Genomic DNA, 19,466 nt, shown 5'->3' with positions numbered 1-19,466 from the left:
CCTGTCACCTGCCGGACCAGGACCTGGCGTCCTACCTCCTGCCGTAGCTCAGACAAGCAATGGGCAAGCGTGCGACCAACCCCCACTCTATTCATGTGCCGTACTCCAGAGCCTAGGACATGGGGGCAGGTGTGTGGAAGAGCCTCCAGAAATTGCACCAGCCCCCCCCTGTATTTAACTGAATAAAATGAAACCGTGGCGACAGTGGCTCATTGCCACGGCAGCAGAACTGCAGCAACAAGGCGTGGGGCTGCCTTCTAGCTTGTCCACAAGGCAGGGGCAGCACACCCGGGCTGCTGGGCCATCTGGTCTGGGTCAGGATGGGCCCTGCCGGCTTTAACCCAGTGGCTGGTCAGACAGAGGGAGGCTACAAGGCCTGGCACCCGGGGGAGCTCCATCCTTAGCTCCAGCAGCAGGGCCGCGGCGGGGAGCTGGGTCTGGGTCTGGAGGAGGTGGGATCTAGGCCTTGTTCCCTGGGCGTGGCTCACAGCTGCAGTGCCCAGGCAGATTCCCAACCATGGCTCTCCAGTGTCCCATGCTGGCCACTTCCCCCCCCCCCCCCAATGGGACAATGGGTCCTCCCCAGGATGTGGGATCTGCCCCGCTATGCCCCCACCTTGGAGAGGAAACCCCTGACTATGGCTGGTGAAAGAGAGCTGAGATAGCTCATATCGGGAGAGGGCCAGAGACTACAGCCCCCAGAACGCCCCTGCCCCGGCCAGCCCAGAGACTACAGCCCCCAGAACGCCCCTGCCCCGGCCAGACCAGAGACTACAGCCCCCAGGGTGCCCCTGCCCCGGACAGACCAGAGACTACAGCCCCCAGAACGCCCCTGCCCCGGCCAGACCAGAGACTACAGCCCCCAGGATGCAGTGCGGGGGCGGCGGACGCTCTGGGAACCCCTGTGCGTGCAGACCCTGGGGGCGCCTGCGCAATGCAACCCGGAAGCGTTGGGAGGCGGAGGGGTTGCTGCTGGGGGAGGGGGCAGCGCGCCTGGCCCCTGTCCAGGGGTAAGAGATGGGGAGCGAGGAGGGGGCTGTGGATATAGGGGATGGGGCTGTGAGGGTGGGGGAGGGGCATTCAGGGGATGGGGCTGTGAGGGTGGGGGAGGGCAGGGGTTATAGGCTGTTGGGGTGGGGGGGGCTGTGGATATAGGGGATGGGGCTGTGAGGGTGGGGGAGGGGCATTCAGGGGATGGGGCTGTGAGGGTGGGGGAGGGCAGGGGTTATAGGCTGTTGGAGTGGGGGCTCATGGGGCTGTGGGGGAGGGTCAATAGGGTGTTGGAGGGGGAGGGCAGGCAGGGCAGGGGTTTTGGGGGTGGTGGGGGCTCATGGGGCTATGGGGTGTCTGAAGGGACGAACTGGGTGGGGGATCTGGGGCAGAGGGGAGGGGGATGGGGTGGGGAGGGGAGGGTCTGACTTTTGACGGTGTGTTACAAGGACTTCACCCTTATGTGTGTCTCGCTCACTGAGCATCCCCTGGCAAGGCCCCACCGGGCTGGTGCTTCCTTCGTGGCCTGCAAGCCCCCTCTCACCCGATCACTGGTTTCCATCAGTAATGCACGGTGTGGTGGGGACTTGTGCGTCCAGAAACCGGAATCTCCCGTGGCCCCTGCTCGTTGGCAAGTGGTTTCCTGCTGGTGGGGGGTTTCTCTGTCTGGTCTGGTTGAGTTGTAAGCATTTTGGGGCAAGGGCCTTGTCCAATGGGGCCCTGTTCTTGGTTGGTCTTTAGATAGGACCGTACTAAGCATCATGATTAATAACAAAGATCCAGTTGTGAAGTGGCACCCAGGGAGCCCTCCTATTGCAGGGCGGCCCCCCACTGTACAGCTCTGGGGAGACCTCACCTGGGATCCTTTGTTCTGCTCTGGGCACCTCGTTACCAGAAAGCTATTAACAGATTGGAGGGAATTCAGCCACAGGGAGCTGAAAGGATCGACCTACGTACGGGGCAGCGACGCTGGTAATCAAATATTTAGCTTGGCTAAATGAAGACTAAGACTCAGTCTTGCCTACAGCTCCATGCGGATGAAGGGGTCTACTGGCAGGGAGTTCCTTGCAGGATCGGGGGTGGAGGGCAATGGGGCCTCGTGGAGAGAGCACTGGGGTGGGAATCAGGATACCTTTTCCTGGCTCTGACACTGTCCTGCTTGATGACGTTAGGCCAAGTCGCTGCCCTCTAGGTGCCTCGGTTTCCCGTCTGTAAAACAGGGCAAATGATTCTGACGTCTTCTGTAAAACAGTTTGAGATTTACTCAGGAAAAGTGCTAAATAACAAGGTGGGATTACAAGTGAAGCCCAGAAATGCCCAAGCAGGGAGAGGACTAATTGCGGCTGTTACAGATGGGTATAACGAGTGGTAAGGGGGTTAAAGGAAATTTAGGCTGAGTATCAGGGGAAGCTTCTCACCCATCAGATGTATCTGGCTGCAGTGGCCTCTCCCCATGTGGGGCCTTTAAAACTAGGGCCGGGCAAAGCACTCGGAGCCAGGGCCGGCTCCAGGGTTTTTGCCGTCCGAAGCAGGAAAAAGAAAAAAAAGCGATCGCGATCAGCTCCACCGATGCCGCGTCAGTCTTCGGCGGCAATTCGGCGGCAGGTCCTTCACTCCGAGAGGGACTGAGGGACTCGCTGCCGAAGAGCCGGACGTGCCGCCCCTCTCCGTTGGCCGCTCCAAGCACCTGCTTGCTGGGCTGGTGCCTGGAACCGGCCCTGCTCGGAGCTATTGCAAGGTGCAGGCCCGGAACGGGAACGGCTCAGGTGTGATCAAACTCACTTCTTGTCCTACGCCGAGGCTGTCCTAGGTAGTTTGAAACCGATCTTCATGAGACAGGGCTGCAAAGGTGGGCGGGCTCCCCAAAGGGGTGTCATAGCTGTGAGCCGTGGACTGTGCTGAGCATGGTGCAGTCAGCAGCCCTGTCGCTCCGAGGCTGGGGATCTGAGTAGGACCGAGCGTGGGGCTGTGCGGAGCTGTGGCAGCTGCCGTTTCTCTGTAAATGAAGCTGTGGTGGGGTGTTTTTTCGCCCCACAGTAGCTAAGAAAGGGATGATGGGTGGATTATGGCAGATACTGGCACTGAATTTGCCTCTGGCCAGGTCTACACTACAGACCTATGTCAGTATAATGATATCACTCGGGGTCTGAAAAACCCACACCCTTGAGCCATGTAATTCTATTGACCATAACCCCCTATGTAAACAGCACTATGCTGATGGGAGACCTTCTCCCACCGACATAGCTACTGCCTCTCGGGGAGGTGGATTAACTGTGCCGATGGGAGAGCTCTCTCCTGTCGGCGTAAGAGCGTCTTCAGGGGGAGGGATAGCTCAGTGGTTTGAGCGTTGGCCTGCTAAACCCAAGGTTGTGAGTTCAACCCTTAAGGGGGCCATTTAGGGATAAGGGGCAAAAATTGGCTGGATGATTTAATTGGGGATTGGTCTTGCTTTGAGCAGGGGGTTGGACTAAATCAGTGGTCCCCAACACAGTGCCCACAGGCGCCATGGTGCCTGCCGGGGCATCTATGTGGGCCCGCGTACTGGCTGGCAGAAAAGCATCTGCTGAAATGCTGCCGAAAAGCGGCGTCACCAAGAGGCATCGCCGCCGATGATGCTACTGGGGTGGCATTTCGGCGGCGACGCCTCTTGATGTTGCCGCTTCTCGGCGGCATTTCGGCGGATGCTTGTCCGCTGGCCACGGTCCTCGCTGGCCCGTTGTCCGGCGCCCGCCACCCAGAAAAGGTTGGGGACCACTGGACTGGATGATCTCCTGAGGTCCCTTCCAAATCTGATAGTCTATGAAACAAGCTGCATCGGTGCAGTGTTATCAGTGTAGACGTACTCTCAGCCAATTGGAGGGGATGTACACCAGATGAGCAATTTCTTGAGCACTGATTGGCTGTGGAGGTCTGATTTGCATAACAGTTGTATGGTTGTTTCTCAGTAACTGTACAGTGATTCTATAAATCCTGGGAGTCTGGGTACTGACCTCAGCTTCCTGGCCATGCGCCCATAACCAACATGGCCGCCTCCACTTCCTGCAACCCTCCCTTCCCTCTCAGCTTCCTGTCCGGGTGTCCACAACAAACATGGCCCCTCCGGCTTCTGTCATCCCTGGTTTGGTGCTGCACCGCCCCCTCTAACCTGCGAGTACATATAATCCATCCCCCAAACAAGTGGTCTTTAAACTGTTGGAGTGGGGAGTGTGAAATGGAGCAGAGGCAGTGTGGTGCAGTGGTTAGAGCGGGACGCTTGGGTTCTTTCTATTCTTCTGCCGCCGAGGCAATGTCATGTAATTTCTGCTCATTGATTTCTCTCATCTGTATAACGGAGACCCCTGTCATCCTACCTCCTGAAGCACTTTGCCTGAAAAAACACCACCCAATGCTTAGTAGTGTATTGACAAGGGTGGGATCAAGTGGAGTGCCAGGGTCCAAAGTGGGGTAGCCACGTTTGGTGGGGCTGGGGAATCCTCGGGGCAGCAGGCAAGGAGGCGAAAGGAAAGAAGCCCAGTGTAACAACTGGGAGGTGAGCCTGGTAACAGCATTACGCCAGGCTAACCTGCATCTTGGCCTCAGCGTTCATTCAGCTTGGGACATGGTGGTCAACTCATCTGAGCCGCTCAGATACCTCAGTAGTGGCACAGCCTATGAGCTTAAACAAGAATCAGCAGGCTAGAAATGCCGTAAACCGTTCCTCCACCCCACCCCATGCGTACAGAGAAATTCGACTCTTGTGTGTGTGTCCCTGCTTCGTCCATGCCCCACAGTCGGGCTGGGGTTTGAGAGGCGGGTGCTGCCCCCGAAGCGTGACTGGGTTGTGTAGGCCTTACCCAAACAAATCAAAAGCGCTTGAAATGTTCCTGGAACCCAGCTTGTGTTTGAGACTAGGCGAAGGTGCTGCCTTCTGCCTGAGGCCCTGAGGCGCTCAGGCTGGATGATGGGAGGGCGTTTCCTAGCGGGAAGCGGGTTCTCTTACTGGAGGCGGGGTCCGTACGTGCGCTAAAGCTCTGGTTTGGCCTGGGGTCATGAGGTTAGCTGGAAGGAGGAAGGCACGCTGGTGCTAATGTGTTGCCCAGAAAAGCTCTGGGGAAGTGCTGGCCCGAAAGAGGAACCCGCTCCTCAGTTGGAGGAAGGAGCCTGACCAAATAGCAACCAGCGTTTGCTCTGCTTCAGGACCTTTGCTGCAAATACTCATCAGCTGGACCTGGCCAGCGTCCTGCAAGGCAGGTATTATCCCCTTTTATGGATGGGGAAACTGAGGTTCAGGGAGGGGGGAAGGGGCTTGCTCAAGTCAATGCCACGGCTGGGAGTGGAACCCAGGAGTTCTGGGTCCCACATGCTCTCCCGGAGCTCAGAGTCGAGCTTGTGAGTTCGTTTCTCGGGACATTTCTGCACCTAGATGTCCTTTTGACCTCTTCTGCTACTGCAGCAGGTGGGGCACTGGGCTCGCTGCACCCTTGGTCTGTTCCAGTTCAGTCCTGAGTCCAGCAGTAGCCTGTCCTAATTGGTTCAGGAAGAGGTAAACCCCTACTCCCCCACTATTCAGCTGACCAGTCAGATAGCACTGTACCACTGTCACCGACTGGAGATGGGGATACCCTCCTTCCTGCCCTCAAAAAACTGGCGTTGAAGGGCTCCCTGGAAATACCTGAGCTAGATCAAAGTGTTTGGTAAATACGCTGGTACTCGAGGTTCAGTAGCCCTTGTGACTTTCATCCTTACCCTTAAATGCGTAATCCCTTTCTGAGTTCTTTGCTTCGGTAATACCCTGCTGCAGTGAGTTCCATAGGTGAATGACACATGCTGCGTTAAGCATGCTCAGAGATATGCCCTGGGGTTACCATTTTTGATCGCCAGCTTTCCACCACCCCTCTGCGCTCAGTGCCTGGGGAGCTGATGGGGCCTGCGGATGCCTGCGTCAAATGGGTGGGAGTTCATAAATGTCAAATTCCTACCTACGCCCTGGCTATAAAACAGTTGTCACCTGGCGAGGAAAGGCCTCTGCTGAGCCTCACAAGACCAGCCCAGGTTCAGCAGAGTCAGACGCTCCCGTAGGTGTGACTGGGATTGAGGCTAATCGAAACTCTGGGCTAAGATGATCTTGTGCGAGGAGGTGTCGCTTTGTCGCTGTTGTGCAGTCGGGCCGGCTGAGATACTGAGTGGGGAGAGAGAGGATCCCTTTGCTTTGAAGCGTCAGGCCTGATTGCAAGGGGCATGACGCTATCCCTCCATCTGGTACTTAAAACACCCTCTCCATCACAGCATCCGACTTGTCCCGGGGTGGGTCGTCTGAACGGCTGGATTTGGGTTGAGGAGAGGTGGCCGCGCGACCAAGGCTTTGAAAACCCAGCAAACCATGAGCACTGTTCTAGGGCTGGAGCAGAAAGCGCTACCCCTCTCACGCGGCATCTGCTGCTTTCCTAGAGCCGGGAGCCCACTTCCCGCTGGGGGCCCAGCTCCGGAGAAGCAGCGCGACGCTGCAGCAATGGGCAGGCTGGAAATTCATTGATTGCTGGAGCTTGGGGGGCTGGGGGGGGGGGGGGGCTGGGCTGAGTTCGAGAGCAGAGCTGGGATGCTCAGGCAGCTTCCTGTCTGATCTAACTATGCAGCTGGCTACAGGTGGCGGCAGCCAGCTGTGGACATGCTGGGACCAGCCATGGAGTGGTGGGCGAGGAGCCGGGGGTGCAGAGCAGGGCTGGTAAATCCCCCTTCGTACTCAGAAGCTTAGGGAGTCGGCTCTGCCCGTGCAAGGTCTTTTGGGAGTGGAAGTGTTTCAATTCTTAGACCTATGGAGCCTTCTCCTCTCAGGCATCCCGGACACCCCTCCCTGAGCTGCCTGAGCAGATGGCAGGAGGGTTGCCTGTGTACCAGGGGCTGCTGTCTCTTTAAATGCAGCTTGTCAATCAGTGCAGGGAGGCAAGGGAACGTCTCAAATTGGCAACTCTTTTGCAGAAGTGAAACGCTCAGGAGGCATCTAAAGGCAAGGGAGAAAGCAGATGGCACCAGCTTGGCGTAAAGGGGCGGCACAGAATTCACTGGCCCAGTCCTTGCCCTGCTGAGATCTCACTCCTCGTCATAACTCCTGGCGTTCAGAACCTTGGGGGTCCAGAATATTGCGTCTACACTAGGCTCACCTGGGACCATCTTGCCTCCATCACCTGCTTTCCTCTCCAGCCCTAGCTGCTTCTCGGCTTCCGTCTCAATGGCCCAGGAGCAAACCCGGCTGGGAGGAGAGTTGGGGATGGAGGAAGCCCCCAGAGCAGTGAAAATTCAGGGTAACTTTGAATTGAAGTTGGAGAGAGGAAGAAAACCAGTGAAGGGAAGCGGGGATGTTGGACCGGCGGAAGCCGGCCCAGGGGGTGTCGTGTGTGGGAGCGAGTGGAGATGTCTCCTAGGGCTTTGTTTGCATCCTGTTCAGATTTTTTCCTGACTAGCCCCTCTTGGCAAACAGGCGGACGTGTGATACCTACACAGTGAGGCTCTGGGGCACGGACTCTTTGTAACAGCTGGGGAGCTGATCCACCACAACGGGGTGCTACCGGAATAGCGAGGATCTCAGGAGGAGAAGGCACTGGGTCTAATCCTGGCTCGGCCACGGACGTGCTGGGGGACCTGGGGCCTCCGAGCTGGGGTGTGAGGATGACGAATTCTGGCTGCCATGGCAGAGGTTTCTCTAGAGGCATTGGCTGGGCGGTGGAGGGGTTCAGGTGGCAATTCTCTGCAAGGCGAGAGCTGGTGTTCAGGCTGTAATTGACCTGATCCTCCTCCTTTCCTTGCGTATCTTTGTCTTCCCCCAAACCGCCAGCATCTTCCCCTTCCACAGAGCTGCTGAACAGCTCCAGGGGCAGCATGTGCCCCGGACCTGCTTGCAGTCTGGGCCCTCTTCGGGCGAGTTTCCAATAGAAAGATGCCCAGAGAGGGACCCCAAAGTCCCAGACTGACCAGGACTGAAACCAGGCAAAGATCCATGTCCACCAACATCTCTCCAGCCAGGCCGGCCTGACTGCGGCTCTTCCGCGGCCCCTTCATCGGCCAGGGAAGCAGGGGCTTCTTTGGAGCCTCAGAGATGTGCCCAGACATGGGCAGAGGGATACAATTAAGACAGGCACGGAGGCCTGGAATCCTCCTTGTTCAGGGTACGTCCTACCTCCGGCTCTGCTGTTTCTGTACGGCCTCATTGGCAGGATCGGTCTGACGGACAGAGACCGTGTAATCCCACCGGGGGCTTCTGTGTGGCCCTTTGGAGGCCTCCCCTAGAGAGGGAAAAGGAGATCTTACTGCTGCCGGCTCCAGGAGGTCAAGTGTTAATAGTACGAAAGGACCAGGGTTCTAATCCGGGCTCCCTCTGTGCATGAGTGGGATGGTGGTTGCAGGACGAGGGGAGCTGGGTGTGCACCGGAGAGTCCAGCACTGACAGATATCGCAGTACAGCCGAGATTTAGGGGGCTAAGGCAGTGGATCTAGCTCCACGTGGATGTAGCATGAGCATAAGCAGTGCAAAGGTGGTGTCAGCCCTGAGGCCAAGGAGTGTGTCTGCTGCCGCAGAAAGGCCCGGTAGGGGAAGGCGGACGCCCCAGCACGCCGCCAGGATAACGGGCTGGAGGATTCTCCGTTGCTTGGAGTCTTTCCAGCAGCTGGGATGTGTCTATTTCTAGTTCCCCAGGAATTATTATCCTCTGGGTACGTTCTCTGCTCTGGGTTATGCAGGAGGTCAGGCTGGGTGATCCGAGCGGCCTTCCCAGCTACAATGAACGTGCGCTGGGCCAGGATGCAAGTGCTGGGTGGAAGTGCTGGGTGGGCGGATCACACCTTGCCATGCTCCCAGGCTGTCTGCAGAGTCAGGCAGACGTTGCGGCATCAGGTCGCGTGTGGACCATGAAGAGGAGGGGAGGTTTGCCTGCTGCGGCCCCAGCTTGCCAAAATGAACCAGGGAGCCCCAGGAAACCGAGACGGGGAATGACCCTAAAATGGGGATGCTGCCTCTGCAGCCCGAGAGAGCAGAACTGGGGTTTGGGCTGTGCCGCCGTCCCGGACCCCAGGCCTTCTGGTTCACTGGGTTCCGGCTTCAGACACTCTGTCCTGACCCCCGGGAGGAGGCAAACGACAGGCTGAGAGGCGGCCATGGCTCGCGGTGGGGTTCATACCGGAGACTTTCACCTCTAGGTCACCAGACCCAGCTCAGTGGTGAGCAGAAGCTTGACTCCCATCCTAGTGAGGCTTTGCCCGAGGCCAGAGGGGGGCATGCAGACCCCTCCCTGGCAGGGCGGGTGTTTGCAGGGCAATCTGTGCCTCCAGGCTGGCACGGAGGCCAAGGAGGGGGCGTCGGCGCTGGGTTCTCCATGTGTTCAGCCATTGGGATAATCTCTCACACCCCCCCCAGCAGCCCGGCCTCGCCCTGCGCCTGCGGCCAGGCTGGGGAACAGCTCCACGCTCCCTAACCGGGAAGCCCCTGGGTAGGCTGAGGTTCTGCTGTCATCCATATATGGGCATGCCCCAAACTCGGCTTTCTGATTGGCTGCCAGCTCCATGCATATGTCTGTCAACAAATGGCTGGAGCAGGGGGAGGGGGTCGGGATCAAAGGCCCCTATTGTATTGTAGGGACCGGCGGGCCCGAGTAATGGGGGCGCGGCCCCTTTAAGGACCAGGAGCCCCCCCGGCAGCTGGAGCTCGGGGGCCCTGGGGGGGGCAGATGCCGGGACCGCCCAGCCCAGGGTGGCTCCGGTGCGGATCCCCCCCCCCCCGCCCCTGCGGAGGCTGCGCTGCAACCTGTGGCTGGCCGGGCCCCAGCAGGGAGCGGGCGGATCGGACCCCGCCTTGGGGGCTCGGGTAAGGCGGCGGGGCCCCGCGGGGCTGGGCGGGGGCGCTGGGCCTTGGCCGCCCGGCGCGTGTGTTGGGGGCGAGCCTCGGGCTGTGAACCCTCCCCGGGGGGGCCGCCTCGCGGAGCACACGCCGGGCTGGTAACTCGCCACTTCCTGCCCCGTGCCGAGCCTCCCCCGGCCCGGGCCTGGTGTGCCGAGGGGGCGCAGCTCCCCCGCCCCCGGAAGGAGGATTAGCCCCATTCTACAGGTCGGGGGGGGGGAACTGAGGCATGGGACGACTAAGTGACTTGCCCAAGGTTGCCCCGGGGAGGGGGCTGCGTGGCAGAGCAGCCAGGACTCCCAGCGCCCTGCGTTATCCACCTGCCCCCAGCGCCGGGGGCTGGGTCCGCTGGATCTGTGGCATGGGCCTGATCCTTGGGGTTGGGTTCTTCCCAAATTCTGGCTTTGATTACCAGAGATTTAACTTCAAATGGGACCTCCAAAAAAACCACCACCCCAGTCTGCTCCAGAACCAGCGGAATTGGAGGGGAAACGCGTCCCTCCTCTTAGGGGAGGGATGCCCCAAATGGAGACCCTGGGTCCCCCCCGGGTCAGGTGCAAGAACTGGCCCCTCTGAGCTCGAAAAGCAAGTCAGCTTGGGAGAGGCGAGGGGGAATTCGGGCAAGGTCTGAGGGGGGCCCGAGTGGTCCCCTCACCCCCCACCCCCAAACCACTCTCAGGCCAGCAGCACGGCACCTGCCCAGTTTTAGGGTGGTGTGGATGAAAGGGCCCAGCAGATAAGCCCTTAGGGGGCAGGTTTGGGGCCTGTCCATCAGGATCATGCTGCTCTGTGCATGGTTAAAATAACGCCTGAAGGTGGGAGTCAAACCTGCCCCAGCAGGGCTGCCTGGCTGCAGGAATGGGGGTGGGGGATCCTGTGGGGCACTTTGTGCTCCCGTCCCACCTGTAGGAGTCAAACAGTCAGCCGCTCAGCTGAACACAGGGATAGCTGCAGGCTGGTTAGCTAGGGGATCTCGTCCCCCGACTCCCCAGGCAAAGCCAGCCCTGCCCTGCCCCGGGTTAGGCAGAGACTGCCGCCGTGGGCTGGTCATTGCACGTTCTCTGCTCCGCTTTCTGGGAGCGCCTGGTGCTGGCCGTGACCGTGCGCAGGACTCGGTGCCTTTCTCCGCTGCTCTGATTGGTTATGGCAGCACCTGTCCGTGATCCAAGGGCGCAGCCGGCCATGCTCCCTCCAGGGCCCAGTGGAAGGCCGGCTTGCATGCCGCTCTGGCCAGTGCGTCCCGTGGACTTCCATTGCTGGGGTGGGCATGGGCTGAGGGCCCTCAGCATAACAGTACCTAGAGCCACTGTGCCTTACCGCTCCAAAGGCTTGATGTCCCCATTTTACAGATGGAGAAACTGAGGCACGGCGGGGCAGCGACATGCTGAGTCTCACATGGTGCCGGGGCAAAGCTAGGAATGGAACCCCGGAGTCCTGGGCCCCATCTGCTGGAGCAGTCTGCCTGGCTTGGGATGTTGGCGGGATGCTCCAGCTGCCCCATTAGCTCCCCAGCTCTTGTATTTAAATGCCCCTCTGACGTCTCCCTCTTTTAATGCCAGTGGCAGATCAGGCTCCTTGCTGGCCCCCCGGCCTGCCTCTTGGGCCCATGCCCGTGGCTGTCAATGCTGCGTGGATTTACACACACACACCCCTGTGACAGGCTGGGTCTCTGTCTGTAACCCACCGCAGAGGGAGGAGTTTGACTGGCCCTCTCTGAGTGCTTCGGACGCGCCATGCGGCTGAGTGGTCAAGGAAGCCTGGGCTGGTGCCTTTCCCGGCTCCCGCGTGTTCAGATTTGCCACCTTAAGTGTCACGTTGACACTGAATTTTTTTTTTGTGCATTACGTTTCCTTTCTTGTAAGCCCATCTGTGTCCTCAAATCCTGGCTTTTAGTCACCTTCCTTTGGCTGGCCCAGGCTCCTGTCCTGTGAGGGCTCCTGGCTGCTACCCCTTGATCCACCTGAGCTTACGGGTGGAGACGGCTACTCAGCAGAGCTTTGGCTCCCGGCTTCGGCAGTGTCCCCAGCCTGTGAAGTGAGACTGAGTGTCAAATGCAGGTTTCTTTCCCCACTCCCACCCCTCCTCAGCAGGGGCAGGAGAGTGAAACTGAATGTGTAATGAAAGGAGTTTGGGTTCTGCCCGATGAGCTTGTGGAACTCATTGCCACATGATCCTGTTGAAGCCAAGTGTTCGGATGGCTCCAGACAAGGATTGGGGGGCGTTTATGTGGACAACGGCGCCGCCTACAGATAGATTTGGTAGGATATAGGTGTAAGTTTTGGAGGGATCTAAGATCTGGTGCCTCAGAGAATGAACTGATGGGTTGGTGGAAGGAGGAAACTTTCCGGGGCCAGCTATTCCATACTTGTCCACTGGGGGGTTCTTGCACCTCCCTGCAAAGCAGCCGGTGCTGGCCACTCTTGGAGCCGGGATACCAGGGTAGATGGGCTCCTGGTCTGATGAATTCTTCTGTGCGTCTCTAGTCCCGCTGGCCCAGGGAGCGGGTTCTTTGTCCAGTCTGTCTCCCAGGAACTCGTCCCAACGGACGGGCAGCTGCCTCGGATGCGGGCGTTTGGTCAGTGTGCAGATCTCTTCTGCGACCGTGTCTGGGATAAGTGAGACTCGATGCAGCCCCAGGACCAGAATCCGTCTCCAAACCGTCTCCGCTCTGGCTCCCCTACAGGTCCTGAAAGAGCCAGTTGGTTCTGATGGGTCAAAGCACCTCACCCCATCTGTGGCCTGGAGACCTCCTGCCATGCATGGACAGATCAGGCCCAGCGGGCAGCTTTGGGTATCCCGAGCCCTTAACTCCTAGTTCCCCCCTCATATTGTATTTTGTCAAATGAAGATACCATCAGGTCGGAGGATAACTCACCCCGTTCTTTCCACAGCATTTGGAAACGAGGGTGGGGGATGGGGGAGATTGTGGCTGAACAAGGGACTTGGGAGTCAGGACTCCAGGGTTCTGTTTTTGGCTCTGGGATGGGGGAAGTGGTGGCTTAGTGGTTAGAGCTGTGGGGTCTGGGAGCCAGGACTCCTGCGTTCTTGGCTCTGGAAGGGGAGTGGGGCCTAGTGGTTAGTTGTGGGGTTGGGGGCTGGGTGTCCGGACTCTTGGGTTCTACCGGCTCTGCCATGAAGTCACTGTCTCCCTTCTCTTGTGGAGGGTGCTGGGCTGTGCCTGCGCTTGCTGGGAGCGAGTGACTTACTCCTCTGGGTGTGTAGGGAGCAGCATCGACTCCGAGAAGAACCCGGCCCAGCCACGGGCAGCCTCAGACTGGCACGTAGCAGGCGCTGGGCCAGTGCTCTTGTCTGGAGTCGCTTGCAGGTGGCCAGCCCCTAACCACAGTCCTGGGGGGTGGGGGTGTCTGTGCCAGGCTGTCGTCTCTAGCAAGGGGTCCCTGGCTGTGCTGTGCTCAGTCGTGGCTAAATGGGAAGAGGTGGCATCAGGGAGGGGGTCCCGTAGCCTGTCCTCCCTTGGGGGCATGGCCTGTGATTCTGGCCTGCCTCCCCGGGGGCTTTAGGCTGCAGAGGAAGGGATGCAGCCGTCCATACCTGAATGCCTCCAGGTGGGGGGGGGGGTGCAGGCTGTGGGCATGAGCCCCTGGTGCTGCCCCAGGCCTTGGGGTCGGTGGGGGCAGACTCTGGACCTGAGCCCCATGGTGCTTCTCTAGGAGCAGACTGTGGGCATGAGATTTGGGGTACGTTCTCATGGGGGCCTGAATTCCTGCCTCAGCCCAGATGGCCTCTTGACCCCAGAGCGGGGGTCACAAGCTAGTCTGGTTAGTCCGTGGGGAGGAGATGGCGGCTGGTGCTCTCCCCGGCAGTCAGGGCTGACCGCAGTGCCCCAGCGTGGTGCTAGGGGGCGCTGTGCTGCAAGGAGCGGGATGTGCTCAGTAGGGGGCTCTCCCCTGGCACTCGGTGCTGACCCCAGTGCCAGCCCTAGGGGGCGCTGTGCTGCAAGGAGCAGGACATGGGCTCAGTAGGGGGCTCTCCCCTGGCACTCGGTGCTGACCCCAATGCCAGCCCTAGGGGGCGCTGTGCTGCAAGGAGCGAGACATTCCCCTGGCACTCGGTGCTGACCCCAGTGCCAACCCTAGGGGGCGCTGTGCTGCAAGGAGCGAGACATGCTCAGTAGGGGGCTCTCCCCTGGCACTCGGTGCTGACCCCAGTGCCAGCCCTAGGGGGCGCTGGGCTCCAAGGAGCGGGACATGGGCTCAGTAGGGGGCTCTCCCCTGGCAGTTTGGGCTCACCCCGGTGCCGGTGCCGTGCTGCCGGAGGCACCGTCTTTCTGATAATACCTAAAACTGAGACTTTGGCCGTTTAAAAGAAAAATCCATTTCACTTTTTGTGTGAAGTGGGTTAACCCCAGTCAGTGTCTGTGCAAAATTCAGACTAGTGCCTCCGGGAGCTTGTCCTGCCATTTCAGTTTGATAGGGGATACTTCACTTCCTGTCCCACCTGTGGCTGTGTGCTGTTAAACAGCTCCCATGTTCTGCCCCAGAGCTGGCTGCATTTCAGTGGGGATGGGTATTGCATGTAACCAAGAGGAGGACTTGACCTGAGAGGCGCCACAGGGACTTGTGGAGGATGAAAGGCCCCATAGCGCAGGCAGATGGGGCGGGCAGCATGTGTGGGGTAGGCTAGGAGGGCATCTTCCTAGCTGGTAATCCCTGCAAAGTGCTCATTGCAAGGGAGCTTCGTTACGGTAACGTGGGCTGCGAGGGTTGCTGGCTCCCAGTCCTGTTTTGTGCGTTACTTGTCCTAGTGCCAGGAGAAAGCCCTGCAGACAGAGGAAGGGTGGGCATCGTGTGCCATGGCCCACTGGGAAACGGGCATGGGGGGGCGATCTCGACGTGGTGCCGTGTGCTTGTGCCCATCACCTGTCTGAGTGCTCCCGGGCTGCGCTGGTTCGTACGGACCAGCTGCCCCAGGGGTCCGGATACGGCGTGGGAGAGGGGCAGGCCATGCCAGCTGCTTCCCTGGTGCTCGGTAGGGCACACAGACCTCTTTGTTAGTGAATTTCCTGCCCTCTGTGCCCGGAAGGGGGTGGCCCGGGCGATGAGGGGTCGGTTAGTGACCGTGCTGCCGGGGGAGCTCGCGATGGCTGCTGGGGGTCGGGCTGAGCCACCCAAACGATGATGGAGTGGATCCGCCCACTCCCAGCTGCGTATGGGGAGCCCTGGCAGCCCCCCGTGCTGGAGCAGTGGCAGAGCATGGCAGAGGCATGTCCTGTTCCTCACCCAGCCTGGGACAGCGAGAGAGTGGCCGTGATAGAGGGGGGACGGTGGTGAAAGTCAGCAGGAGGGAGGCAGGAGAGCTTGAGACAGAGGGGTGCATGTGGCCCATTCTCTTAGCGCTGCCAGGCGGCCCCCGGACTCTGACCCGCCGAGCTGCAGTCCGGAGCCTCGGGACGAATCGGGCGTGACACCGGGAAGGCAGGATCGAGCCTGGGGCACCCCCTGGCTGGCGCGCTGGGCCAGGGTGGGTGGCGGGGAGTTGGGTTTTGCGCGCCGCAGCAGGTTGCGCTCGGAGAAGGCCGGGGATGGGGGGGAGCGAGGTTTCCCGAGATGCTGCGGCGCGATCGGTTTCCGTCCTGCCTCACCGACTCTGCAGGCCGGCTCGGGACCGCGAGAGTCGAGGTCTCTCTCCCTGGGAGAGGCAGAAATCTCACAGTAGCTGGTGCCTCCCCATGTGGCCAGCCAGCTGCAGGTTTTCCCACCAGCTCCCCTGAGCTCTGCCCCCCGACGGCCGCAGAAAGACCCCGCCAGCCTAGGCGCAGGCGCCCCATGGCTCGCTCTCCAGAATCTGCAGGCTCTCAGACGGCAGCCACCGCCTGCGCTCTGCCAGCTCTCTCATGCCCGCGAGGCAGGCTGGCCCCTGCAGCAGGTCCCGCAGCCGGAAACCTGGGCTTCCTCCGTGTGCCTGCTGCATGGATCATTCCCCCTACGTGCGCTTGTGCCCGTCCTCCAGGGGTCGTGTCTGTTCACAGAAGTCAGGGGCTTCCCACGAAGACTCTCTTGAAGATCGTATTGATGTTCATGTGGGTTAAAATTAATGCGTCCCCCGATAAGTCCCCCCCCCCCGATGTGTCCCCCAGGATAAGCTGCTGCTGAGGAAGGTGCAAAAAACTCATTGGGGGCAGCCCAGGCTTCCCTGCCCCCCAGAACCCTCTTCTCCTCAAGGCTTCAGGTTCCGTCCCAAGCTCCCGACGATTAGGGTTCTAGGATTTGCTGTTCTAGCTCTGGGCACTGGTCTTTCCCCATGGTAGCAACCAATCCTGTTTTTCTCTTGGCCTTCACATTGTCCTGTGGCAGAGAGTTCCACAGGCTCCCGGCACACCGCGAGAACATCTGTTCCCTCTGACCCCTTAGGAACGTGCTGCCTTTCCATTTGGCCGCCTGCCCCCTCCTCCTCGTCTCAGGAGATTGGGCGAATGGAAACCACCGACGCGCTTCCCCTCGCGTGATTGTTCCATCATAGCCGCCTCTCGAAAGGGGATGATCCCCAGTGCCGCCCCCCTCCCCTTACAGAAACTTGCGCTGACAGTAGAGACCTGCGCTGTGGGGGAAGCCAGGGGCAATGGGCAGCCGGGGTGGGGAAGGGGGCAGGGCGTTCAGCAAGTGGGTTTGGTGCTGGGCCAGGACACGTCGGTCTCCCTTCCTGCCGGTTGGCTGCGGTGGGGGCCATGTGGCATTAGTTGTGGGCTGGCTCGTACTCCTAGGTCCTGGAGCCTGGGGTGGGCGAACCCCCGGGCTGGTTCCCAGGCTGGCAGACCGATTCGTTTCCATCCGGCCTTGCTGATCCGTGTGTCTCTCCCTTTCCCCAGGTGGCTCCGAGCCGGTGAAGATCTCGGCGTCCGGCACCAGCGCGCCATGAGCTAGGGGGGGGGCACCGCCTGTGCCATGAGCCCGGGATGGACCAGAACACCTTCTCGCACATCCAGCTGTGGTGCCCACGGCCCTTCGGCACCTACTCCCAGAACAAGCCGTGCGGCGGCAGCCCGGTGAAGAAGCCCTTTGGGGACTTCGCCTGCAGAACCAAGGAGGGGGAGGACAGCGGGGAGGCCTGCTCCGAGAACACCCCGCCCGCCCCGGCCCCGCCGCCTCCCCTGGTCTCCCCCAGCTCCAGCCAGGGGGAGGAGGGCCGGGTGCTGCTGGACACCTGGTACGTCATCAAGCCCGGCAACACCAAGGAGAAAATCGCCTTCTTCGTGGCCCACCAGTGCAGCAGCAGCGGCCGCGCCAGCACCATGAAGGTCAAGGGCAAATGGGGGAACGACAGCTCCAAGGCCAAGCGCCGGCGGCGCTCGCACGACCCCAGCAAGGCCAAGCCGTGCCCGGGGAAGGACAAGGACGGCAGCAAGGAGGCGGAGGACGTGTACCTGTGCCCGGAGGCCCCCGCCGAGCCGGGCGGCGACACGGACCTGCTCTCCGTGGCCGAGATGGTGGCCCTGGTGGAGCAGCGGACGGCGCTGGCTCTGCAGGGCTACTCGCGGCCTTGCCCCGGGGGGGCGCCTGCGGCCCCGGCCTCCCCCGTGGTGTTCCTCTCCGCGGAGCAGGAGCCGGCGGCCGGGGAGAAGAAAGGGGCGGGCGGAGGGGGGGGCCAGGACTGCCGCCGGGTGGCGGAGGCGGTGGCCCATTTCGAGTCGCAGCAGGAGGAGCGGAGCGTCCTGCGGCAGAACGGGCTGTGCCCCGAGGCGGCCGAGTGCGTGGCCAACTCCCAGCATAGCCCCGGCGAGGTGCGCATCGCCTTCCGCATCTCCAGCAGCCGGGACCCCCGCTCGCCCCCCGAGGGGGGCTCCGGCGCCCGCCCCAATTGCATGTTCATGAGCTGCAGCACCGGGGGCTCCGCCGCCGGCTCCGGCGCCCATACCAAGGACAAGATCACCTGCGACCTCTACCAGCTGATCAGCCCCTCCCGCGACTCCCTGCCCAACAATGTGGACTTCCTGCTGTCCAGTGCCGCGCCCAAGGGCGACGGGGCCAGCGAGCCGCCCGATTTGGAGCTGAGCTGCGGCGAGAGCCAGGCCTTGCCGGGCAAGCTGGATGCCGGCCCCGAAGGCAGGGCCGGGGAGAAGCTGGGGGGGGCAGCGGCAACGCCCCGGGACTGCGTGGCCGGCTTCCACGTGGATGTGGTGGTGACGGGCGTGGTGGATCAGTGCGTCTTCTTCGGCAAGGACAGCACCAAGACCATGAAGGAGGAGACGGTGTGTCTGACGGTGGGGACCCCCACCCCGGACGGGCTGTGCTCCGCCTGCGAGGATCCACCCCCCGGCCAGCTTTTCTTCCTTCACACCCAGGCCTCCCGGCCCGAGGACACCCGGGAGGCTGCCGGCTCCCTCCTGGACAGCAAGAACAACGGCGAGGGGGGCCCGGATGGGCCCGGGCTGGAGCCGGCGGCCTCGGACGCCTCGCTGTGCCGCCTCTACCGGCACGTCTCCCACGACTTCCTGGAGATCCGCTTCAAGATCCAGCGCCTGCTGGAGCCCCGCCAGTACATGCTGCTGCTCCCCGAGCACATCATGGTGAAGATCTTCAGTCACCTCCCCACCCAGTCGCTGGCCGCCTTGAAATGCACCTGCCACTACTTCAAATCCATCATCGAGACGTTCGGCGTGCAGGCCACGGACTCCCGCTGGAACAGGGACCCGCTGTACCGCGACGACCCCTGCAAGCAGTGCAAGAAGCACTACGAGAAGGGGGACGTGTCTCTGTGCCGCTGGCACCCCAAGCCCTACCACCACGACTTGCCTTACGGACGCTCCTACTGGATGTGCTGCCGGCGCACGGACAAGGACACGCCGGGCTGCCGGGTGGGGCTGCACGACAACAACTGGGTGCTGCCCTGCGACATGCTGAGGGACCGAGCGGCCAGGCGGGAGGACGGGAGGTGAGGTGGGGCGGCCGGGCGCCGGGGCGGGAGCCCCCGAGGTCTCGTGCGTGCGTGTGTGTGTGTGCGTGTGCGTGGTTTGGTTGGTTTGCCTGGCTGGCTGGTGCTGATCTCGGCTGCAGCCCATCCCAAAAGAAATTGACTCGCCCACCTGCAAAACTATACAGGGCCGGGGCCAGATCGCCTCCTCCCCCAGCCGCTCCAGCCCCGCCCGCCTGCCTTGGGCAGGGGGTCCTTGCTGTGCCCCGAAGTTGCAGCTCCTTGGTGGCTCCGGGGGGCGGCGGCTGTGAATTCTCCTGCCAGCCGCCTACCCTTGTGTCCAGCCCCTCCCATCCGCCGCTCCTACCTGCTTGGTGAGCACTGTTAGGTTATCATCGGTGGATTCACCCCCAGTCTCCTTCCCCGGCCCCCGGTGCCGGAGCAGAGCTCCCCTCAGCCCAGCTCTGTCCTGCCAGCGGGCACGTGGCAGCCCCCGGCGACCGGAGGGAGCACGTGATCGGAGCCAGGCTCTGCCGGCTGAAGCTGTGAAACCCCCACTCCTGCCACGCCCTCGTTCGGGGGCACCGCACCTGGTGTAATCAGTGATTAGCCTCTCCAAGAGAGGGCGCTCTGCTCCCGGCCCCGCAGGCTGGCACGGCGAGCGTCACGTCGGCTGGGGGTCCCGTTTCCAATCCGAGCCGCTCGTATGAACACATATCGGGGGGCAAAAAATCAGCCTCCGGGG

At 61.3% G+C, this 19,466-nt stretch overlaps 1 protein-coding gene across 2 annotated transcripts; it reads left to right on the top strand.

The window, feature by feature from the left end:
- Window positions 1–9,531: 9,531 nt before the first annotated feature.
- Window positions 9,532–18,880, top strand: FBXO46 (F-box protein 46). 2 transcript variants are annotated; one of them, XM_044988924.1, is made up of 3 exons: window positions 9,533–9,820; window positions 16,680–17,398; window positions 17,711–18,880. In XM_044988924.1, the coding sequence occupies exons 2-3, from the start codon at window positions 16,767–16,769 to the stop codon at window positions 18,744–18,746; spliced, it is 1,668 nt and encodes a 555-aa protein (XP_044844859.1). In that variant the 5' UTR covers window positions 9,533–9,820; window positions 16,680–16,766; the 3' UTR covers window positions 18,747–18,880. The 2 variants fall into 2 exon arrangements, with proteins under 2 accessions (XP_044844858.1, XP_044844859.1); XM_044988923.1 differs by having other exon boundaries at window positions 9,532–9,820; window positions 16,680–18,880.
- The last annotated feature ends 586 nt before the right edge of the window (window positions 18,881–19,466 follow it).

The sequence above is a fragment of the Mauremys mutica genome, chromosome 15 (assembly GCF_020497125.1).
Source record: "Mauremys mutica isolate MM-2020 ecotype Southern chromosome 15, ASM2049712v1, whole genome shotgun sequence".
Lineage (NCBI taxonomy): Eukaryota > Metazoa > Chordata > Testudines > Geoemydidae > Mauremys > Mauremys mutica.
This window is presented reverse-complemented; position numbering and strand designations above follow the sequence as displayed.

Excerpts from the sequence above, each read along its gene's own strand:
- FBXO46 (XM_044988923.1), top strand. The coding sequence starts at position 16,767 with ATGGACCAGAACACCTTCTCGCACATCCAGCTGTGGTGCCCACGGCCC.